Raw genomic sequence first — 9,685 nt, forward strand, 5'->3', positions numbered from 1 at the left:
ATGTTACACTAATTTATAAACAGCAGGTTATAAATGTGGGGATTTTATATGAAAGTGCAACACAAAGTAGTGTATGGTTGTCAACGTGACAATGAAAATGCTATTTGGTTTCGTACAAAAGAAAATTAGTATAGAAAAGTGTGACGTACATTTGTATTCGACCCTCTTTTTACTGATACCCTGACATAAAATGCAGTTCGTGAAAGCTGTCCGACGGTATGTAATTTAGTCGTGGTATAAACCTAGCTGTTCAGTGAAGGCCTGAGAGGATTTTTTTAGAGAACAAACAGCAGACAGGTCAGGGATAATGTTGTGGGGCAGACAAAGCCGGGTTAGGTTGTATAATAGAGCTCCAAGCTTTGGACATCTCGTGGTACCGCGTTCAGTCCATCACCTGACGATGGGAAGAATGTGGCACTACTGCAAACCGACGAAGACATGACCATTCACCTCATCCAAAAGACTGGTCAAGAGGAGCATTAATGAAAGAAGCAGCCAAGAGGCGTACCCCTGGCAGAGCTACACAGACACCCCCCATCCCCCCCCCCCCCCAGTTTACAAGCGAGATTCTTCCGAACGGGACAACTTATAGTCATGCCATACACACATCTGGTAGTTGCCGCTGTTGCCAGAAAGGCAATGGACGTCCCGTTTTGAATTTGCGCCATGGCATGTATGGGTCACAATAAGAAGAAAGTGCTCTGGTCAAATGCTTTGTGTGGAGAAAACCTGACATTGCCCATCACCCAACCTCATGAAGAAACACAACTGGAGTAAAACCTGTTAGAAGCAGCGAAAGACTTGAGTCATCTCAAAAACACACGGGGGGTAACAAAGCTGTTTACATTAGCAACCTGCAAATATGTAACTAATCATCTACCAACCATTAAAGTCGTATAATGCACTCACAATATATCATTTAGTTAGTATTTGGCCACACATGCCGACACACACATCTATGCTGTTTTTTTTTTGTTTTTTTTTTAATTGACGTTAACCATTAAACACTATCCAGCCGCATTTTGTGGCTGTTTTCCGCACAGATGCCCTCCCTAATGGATTTCTCCGCGTTCTCGCTTTAATGGTGCTGTACATTCAGGAATGCAGCAGCACTAACAGGAGGAGGGGGTGGGGGGGGGGGAGAATTACGATGTAGCGGCGAGTTAAAAACAAACACGACCCTACATCTCCGCCGCCATTACTCTCCGGCGGCTAAATGCGTTGAGAGTGGCCCGCGTGTGTTTACAGACTCGACGCGGAGCAGCGGGAGTCTGTTTGACTTTAACGAGTGTGTGAGCGCAGGCGAGCCGCTCGCTCCGACTCGCAGTCACCTAATGGGACACGGGGAGAGCTTGGAGGGAGTCCTTGTGGAATAATTAGCTGGGCTGAATCCTATAAATGAGGCCTTTCACAGTTACAGAACCAAGAAGGGTTGTGTGGGTTTAAAGGGATCCCTCCGCTTATTCTGTTCCCGCCTAATGAGTGGAGATGACTTAAAGCACCTAACATTACCTTACTTCACCTCATCTTGCTTTTTTTTTTTTTTTTTTTTTTAAAGAAGAGAAAATCATAAAAAGGGATTTGAGAGTGCGGAACAGTGGGAAAGTTACCAGAGCGGGACGACAGCGAATAAGTCATTGACTCCGTGTACATTTTTCATGGTTGAGAGGGCGGCTGCAGCAAGAAAAGAGAAAAGCGGCAAAAAAAAAAAAAAGGTGTGGGCGATTTTGGTGATGAATATGTGAAGGTGGCAGGGGACTCAGCTGTGCTGTAAAATGCACTGTAGTGTGAGGGGGTTATGTGTTTTCTATAAAATCAGGATTAACTAACGGTGTCGTTCACGTCAGGAAGGAACTGTGTTGAACTTGGCCCGCTTTCTGGTAGCGCCCACAAAGCGGGGACGCAAACCAGAGGCCGACCTGACAGATGTGCTCATTCCATCAAAGGGAAACAGCTAAAGAGAAACGTAGCGTGGTGCTTTTCATAGCCTGTGGCTGGCTCTCCGTCATCACACAGGATGTAAGACTCATGATGCAGCGGGATGAGAGATTTGGCTTGTAGCGCTGATGTTGTACAGTGCTGTGAAGAAATATTTAGCTCTCACAGATTGCTTTTCTTTTTGCTTTGTTCTCACACTTAAATGTTTCAGACCTGCAACTTAGTCTAAAAATCAGACAAAGATCAAGAAGCTTTTATTGTCACTATGTTTTACAAAGGTGAAATTACCTTTGAGGCAGACCCCGGCTTAGGATACACACAGATAACATGACACACATACACAACAGACTTAGTATTTACAGTCCCAAACATACACACACACACACACTATAGCATGCAAGTTTGCATCAGAGTCCGAGAGCGCTGATATCAGTCCCTTTACAAGTGATATGAGCCATGTTACATGGATTAGTCCCTCCTTGTTGAATCTCAAGTAATGAGGTAATTTTTGTGCGGTGATCTTGAGCCTTCATTTACAGAAATGTGTAATCTGATATTCCTCAGAATAAGAGTGTGCAAATAACAGCAGTGTGATTGTAACATGATGGACCACAAACTTCTCAGAGGGGGCGATGGCGCTCGCAACTCTTGGAAAAAAGCTTTTTCTGAGTTTATTAGTTCTGGATTTGCTGCTTGTGAAGCGTTTACCTGATGGGAGAGGGGTAAACAGTGCAATGCTCGGGTGGGTGGGATCAGTGGAGATGCGTCTGGCCCTTCTCTTGACTGGAGCTACATAAACTGAGTTCAGATCCGGTAGACAGCATCCCACAATGCCCTGTGCTGTTCTCACCACCTGTGCTAAGTCCTTCCTCTCCTGCCCTGTAAATTCCCATACCACACAGTTATGCTGAGGCATAATTCTCTTTCTGAGATAACCTGAGTAAATACAAAATGCAGGTTTCTAATCATGACTTATTTTATTATGGGAAAAACCCAAATCAACCAAATCCAAACCAGCCTGGCCTTACATGGTGGAAATAAGTGCCCCCTAAATCTAATAACTGACCAAAAAAACTGTAACCAAAGAGTGTTTTACATTGATTTAAGGAAGCTTTAAGAGCAAAAGGTAATCCATCTGCTCCACAATCAGCTTAAATCCAAATTTTGGCTAAGTCATTCCAAAACCAACACTTCTTTTGAGCCATTTTGAGGTGGCTTTGCCAGTGTGATTTAATAATTGGTCTGCTGTATAACCCTCTATACCCTGAGAATCTTCTCCAGTGCTCCATGTTTTTTCATTTGTTGATAATGTCTCTGTGGTTTGCTGCGGTCCCAAAGCCTTGCCAATGGCTTTGTGACATTGTTTCTTATTTGTTCTTGAAATTGCTTTTAGATGTCGGCATGATGTGTTGAGATCTTTCAACCTACATCGTGTTTTCAGATGGGTTCTTGTTAAGTGCTTCCTCGATTCTGCTCTGTTTGATTGGTTCAATAGAGTAAACTTGAACTTGTACTAGTGTGTGTGCCAAATACTTTCCATGGCTCTGTATGTTAAAAGTTCAAGTCAAAGTTTCAGGTCAGTTTGCAACCGGTTCAGAAGTCGTGGTTTGGATTTAGGACTCGGACGGAGCCTTGAAAACAGATTGTAGAAATGGTCTTTTTTTCTGTCTTCCACCCACTTCAGACCCAACACCACCCTGCTGGAGCCAGGGAGCCCGGAGGCGTCGTCCGCAGTGGGCACAGTGGAGGACTGGCTGCAGGCCATTGGCATGGAGAGATACAGTGACAACTTCACTGCAGCCGGCTACACCACCCCAGAGGCCGTGGTTCATATGACACAGGAGTGAGTACAAACGTGTGGCAACAGGAGAGCAGGAAACTGCAAAAAAAAGAAGTAGAGTACATTTTGCAAACACAGTATGTAGTAGCACAGCATTTATTGTATTATAAAATAGTCGTATCATTTCTCAAACTTAATGTTTATTAACTTTTTTTTTCTTTACAATGCTTTAAGTTTCCGTAACTTTGTGTAGTTGGGAAAATGCCAAAAACCTGCCTTGATAGAGATTGTCACACTTGCTGATAATAAAATAAGCAGGTGCATTTAATCAGCAGCACTAATGTAAATCCCGTGGAAGCAGCAAGGCTAAATTTTCCTCTTGACTGCATTCATGGAAATGTTTTTTTTTCCCCCTGTAATTGTAATTAATTAGGTAACTTATGGCTGTAACTAAACTTTACATGGAATAATAGCAGTATGTACTATAGAAATGTTTATGTGTGTTGAGAAAATTATGCTTGAAATAAAAAAATACAGCATGGCCTACTTTCTAATTAATCTGTCCAATAATTCTCTACTTGGGGCACTCATAAAACATTGGCATTTCATACCCGGTTGATAAGTTGACCCCTAAACGTAATTAATAAATATATTACAGTGGAGGTTATTCCACAGCCAGAAGTAATATATCCCATCCTGACGCAGCAGAATTCCACACCCCTGATCTGTATACACATGCCGGATTTGGAAGAGGAGTGCACCAACAGTGAAACACTTACTTAAAAACACAAGAAAGGAATTGATGCTCGTCAAAGTTGGCTTCTTTTAATCACGTTTAGACCTGTGTTTTTTAATGTGCAAAGACACATGGCAAAAATGTGAAAGCAGCTTATGCATTTTTAATGTCAAACTAGCAAACTGGAGTTTTCAAATTTTAAGTTTAGTGGCCTTATTTGCATCTGAGAGTCTTAGAAAGTCAGATAATTGGTGACTTTATACTACTAAACATTTTTCTTCATGTTCTTTATTTAAACTATTTTTGTATTTCAGTCAATTATGGCACCAATTATGGTTCCAACATGTTGCCAACCATAGCATCTTGAACAAAAGAACACATTGTAATTTTGTTACCCTTCTGTTAAGTTATATTTGCTGGTGGGATAAATCTCTTAGACAACAAAAACTGTTTCTACTGGAAGGCTGTAAAATGCATAACCTAGAGCTAGCTTTCACATGTTTGTTATTATCCTCTTGAGCCCTAAAATACTTTTTCTCTCATCTTTTCTCAGGGACATGGCACGCATAGGCATCTCCTCTGCTGCGCATCAGAACAAGATCCTGACCAGCGTCCAGGGTATCCTGTCCCAAATGCAACAGATCCAAGGCAGAATGGTTCCTGTCTGAAAAGAGCAAACCAAGGAATCAAAAGGACATTTTTTTCTTATAAAAGAATGAACACATACTAAAAAAGAATAAATATATAAAAAAAACAGACAAATAAACTATGAAGAAATAGTTTACCTCATCAATGCACTTTAAATTGGATTTAAAAGAAAAGAAGACCTTGATGAAGAAAAAAGGGGTGTCTAAAATGGCACTTTTTCACAAATCTGACCTTTACTTTGCCCTTTTTGATCTTTTGAAGAATGGAACACTTCTGTCGTCAGCATTTTTTGGATCCATGGGGGGGAGGCGGCTGAAAAAGTGCTTCCGAGAGGCCAGTCTGGAGTGCCTTTAAAGGTCTAGAAGGAGGGAGGGAGGCATTGGGATCTGACGTTTCTTCCTCCTCTTGGGCAAACTGTTTTCTCTCTGGATTAATCCAAGGAGCAGACTTTTTCAATTTCTTGTGGCTGTGTTTATTGTACATGACTTGTTTCTGCGGGACTCACAGAGGCTGCCCCGGCCACCATTGTTCTCTTTCTCTCTCCGTCAGCTGGATCTGTTTGATATCTCTCGAAAAGTGGAGGACCCTACCTGTGAATCTCTGAGGTTGAGGGCTGTATTCTTGGGGGATATGCTGGCTTTTTTTTTTTTCTTCCAAGGAACTTTTTGTGGTTTTGCCCCTCTTCTGGCCTTGCTTTTTTTTCCTAGATCATAATGTCCAATGTCCTGCGGGAATTACTGAGAATGTTTTTGATCTTCCGAAGGAGACTTCCCTCAACCCCCCGTCTTCCCAAAAACAAGCCCTCCTACGACGTCCGTAAACACACAGTTTGGATTCTTCCATTTGTCACCCATCAGAATCAAAGCCCTCGCCTCGTCGCTACTGCGGGAGCTGCAGACTCTTCCCTCACCACTGTCAACGGACGCTTGTATGGAATGCCTGAATTGGTGGCATAAATCGGAGGCGCGATGATGGAATTTACTCTCACTCAACGTGGGGAACGTGGATATAAATGGGCTCACAAACATCAGCTACAAGAATAAACAAGAAAATAATGGAGGGTTATTGAAGCTGTCAGCATGGTGAGTACAGTTTCATTCTGCTGCCCAAGCCTTCTAAAAAAATAGATAAAAGGAAATGCATCATGCCTTCCTGTGTTGTTGAGCTGAGTCTCCAACATCAGACATGTGTAGCTGCAAAGTGAGAAACCCTAGACCCCCCCCCCCCCCCCCCCCCCCCCCCCCCAGACCCCCACACACACACACACACACACACACACACACACCCCGCCCGACCTCTCCAACATTGGCCCCTCAGCTCCAGAAGCTGTGTTAATTAACACGCAGGTTGCACCACCTCGGGCAACCGGAGCAGATCAATAGCCACTGTTCTGTGATCAGTCTGCAGGCCTGTTGCCTCTGGCATGTTAATGAGAAGAATTAATCAGCAGCTGACACCCAGTCAGCCAAACGGTGCCCAGCAGAGCATGGAGGATGTAAAAATCCCACTTGGAGGTGGAGCTTTGGTCTTGGTGCATTTTGGTGAAATATTCTCCTCTTGCTCGTAGTCTCTCAAGAAACTTGCATTTTCTTTATTGATTTCAGTTAAATGGGATGGTAAAATAAAGATTCAGCTTACACAGCCAGCTGATCCTCCACTGAGCTCTGTAAGTATTTTCCTAAGAGAGACGTCCATCATTGTTGGCACCCCCTAGTAAAGATGTGCATGGAGGCCTTCACCAATGTGTTTTTTTTCTATGGAGACTCTGTTATCCCACGATTGTGATCTTTGCTTTTGATTCTCTTCTCCATGTGTGAGACGTATAGGTAAACTTGGGTTCTGGTATAGCAGGGATGTGCAAATTATGGTCGTTGAAAACATTTTGTGCACCTCCCCCAACTCAATTTAAGAAGTGTATAGTTTTCGCCCTTCAGCAAAGGCAGATTGACGTTTTTGTCTTTTAAGTGAGATCTTTACTAAAAAGAAATGTATCTTCTTCTTGTAATACATAAGTTAAAAAACATTCAAACAAACATTCACAGGCTTTTGCTAAAGAACAGACTTAGATGCATCTATGGATTAAATGGGCCAAAACTGTATGAATTGGTTTTGGTCTTACCTATATTCCCTAAATACAATCTGCAGTTGTTTGTTTTTGTTAGTTTTTTTTTTTTCTAAGATAGAAAAAAAAACTCAACAGGGTCCAAGTGCTGAACATGGAGCAAAGTAAAAGAGAAAAAAAAATTTGAGTACGGAAAAGTAGGAAATTTTATATGAAAACTGAGTAGAAATCCTGCATATGGATTCATATTTCTGCATGAGAAACGGTTAATGGTTGAACAAAAGACTTATTACGGCATGCCAATATATTCTGCTCCAACAGCCCTGGCTCAACACGGAGCATTTATCAAATACAGATGCTCTCAAACTGCCTATGTGCAGTTGATTTGTGCCATTAAATCAAGGACACATATCACGTATCACAAACATACAACAGCATATGGCACACAAATGTTGAAGCGTTGCTGCCTCAAAATCCATATTGTCCCTTGTTGGCTGCCACTCTGCGCTCTCTCTGCAGGGCGCTCTCTGGCCCTGGACTTTGTTTAGCCGGAGAGCTGAATTTGCAGTGGAGCCCGAGCTGCAGAGCTGCATAGATGGCTGGAATTAGAAGCAGAGCAGAAACTGTTTACATTGAAAAACCACCGTGACCGATGCAGCTTCTCATTCCCGACCTTCCTTTCTCTTTTTTTTTCCCCCCAGATGCTGCCGTCCATCAAAAACACAGGAATCTGGACCTCGCTTTGCCACGGCTAGAATCTTTCCCGCTCTTCCTCTACGTCCTCCTTCTTCCTCGTCGTCCCGCTTCCGCCTCAGCCTCACGACCTCTCCTTCGGGGGCTCCTCTTCCACCAACGAGAAGATAAATCCATCCGCAAGCGCCCGGGACGTTCACCGCAACAGCATCTAGGCTTGACAGCGTAGCCGCTACCGTGCTTGTGGCCGTCCGGCAACGAGCTGGAGAGTTCCTTAGAATGAATTTGAGAGCTCAAAAAGAAAAAAAAAGAGACAAGAAGAAGATTGTAACATAACAGAGAAAACCTGTTTCGGTGGATAATGTACTTTTTTTAAAATCATTTGTGAACTTCTTTTTATTTGATCTCTTTGCATGTAGAGTAGCAAGGGTTTAATTTGTGTGTGAGGATGAGATTTCCGTGTGTGTGTGTGTGTGTGCGCGTATGTGTGTGTGTGTGAGTTCTCCATTTGTGATTGTGTCTGTATTCATGCCACTGTGGAGAAAGGGGGATTAACAGAGTTGTATAGTTTTTGATATGAAAAAAAAAAAGAAAAAGCCTGGACTATATATTTTTTTTCTGTTGTGTCATCCATGAAAAAAAAAAACAAAAAAAAAAAAAACAGAGAACACAAGAAACGTTGCTCACATCATGCATATTTTCCTCTGCAACAGCATTTAATGAACTGCTTTCTGGAATGTGACCCGTTTGGAGCGGATTGCCGTTGGACGCGCGGGGACACGGCCGAGATACTAAAACGTCTCCAGCGCATACGAGAAGCACGTCGGGGGTTTGGACTCTCCGTGCTCATGATGAATCATGGAAGAAACACTTTGTGCATGTGAGAATGGTCGCAGTCAAAAGTGACGCACCTGGACAGAACAAAGGATCGGGGGCGGGGTGGGGTGGGGGGGGGGGGTGTCTGGTGATTGTTTAAAAAGGATTTATTGTTTAATTTTACAGAGTGCATCATACAGCTACAGGATGAACACAAAGGACCATGTTCCGTTTCTTCCTTTTCTCCGTAAACTATACTCCTGCGAATGTTTCTGAACTCTTGAGAGGCAATTCATGTCCACTAGTACACAACACCTCCGTCCTTAATACTGCACTGAAATCCTTTCTAGTTGTTTTTTTTCTTTAGAGAGGGGGTAGGGATAGGGGTTATCTCTTGAAAACGGACCTGCTTGGATATATGCAAGACATGCTAGGAAGGAGACGGAAACCAGAATGTACTGTAAAATACTTTTTTCCTTTACTTAAATGTCAAATAAGTTTAAAAAAGAAGAAGAAAAAAAAAAGAACATAACGCAAGGGTTAAAGTTTGTCGTTGTATGCCTTTCCGATGCCATAATGATCTAGCCATGTAGATCTAACATCCTCTTGATCCTTTTTGTATTTTTTCCTTTCTTCAGACATTATCATTTTTTTTTTTTTCCCTTTTTGTTTTGGTCAAGGAGCTATAGGTACATGTAACTTATGTCATTTATTTATGTCCTTTTATATCTAGTTTGTAAAATAATAGCCTAAAGTGAAGTAAATAAAAGGGGTGCCAAGGTGCATTCTTATTAAAGTAGAAACTATGTGACAGTCTATGGCCTTTATTTCATGCACATCTCTTGATTTAGGTTTTTGTTTGGACTTTCTGGACTGATTTTCCACTCTTTGCTGCATTCCTCTCAGCCATGAGTCACTATCCAATCAATAGCAATTTTAGCATGTTATATTAGCTGTTAGCGAGAAAGGCATTACTGTACCAGCAGTTTCTGTGGCGATTCTGTAGACCTAA

The 9,685-nt window shown here is 42.4% G+C and overlaps 1 protein-coding gene across 1 annotated transcript in view; it reads left to right on the top strand.

Annotated features, from left to right (window-relative positions):
• The window catches only part of epha4l (eph receptor A4, like), a 67,828-nt gene extending 58,347 nt beyond the window's left edge, over window positions 1–9,481 (top strand). The window contains exons 14-16 of the mRNA XM_021316861.2: window positions 3,623–3,781; window positions 5,008–6,184; window positions 7,866–9,481. Of these exons, the coding sequence (XP_021172536.2) occupies window positions 3,623–3,781; window positions 5,008–5,122 (274 nt within the window). The 3' untranslated portion in view covers window positions 5,123–6,184; window positions 7,866–9,481. The remainder of the gene's footprint in view (window positions 1–3,622; window positions 3,782–5,007; window positions 6,185–7,865) is intronic.
• The last annotated feature ends 204 nt before the right edge of the window (window positions 9,482–9,685 follow it).

The sequence above is a fragment of the Fundulus heteroclitus genome, chromosome 18, assembly GCF_011125445.2.
Source record: "Fundulus heteroclitus isolate FHET01 chromosome 18, MU-UCD_Fhet_4.1, whole genome shotgun sequence".
Classification (NCBI taxonomy): Eukaryota; Metazoa; Chordata; class Actinopteri; order Cyprinodontiformes; family Fundulidae; genus Fundulus; species Fundulus heteroclitus.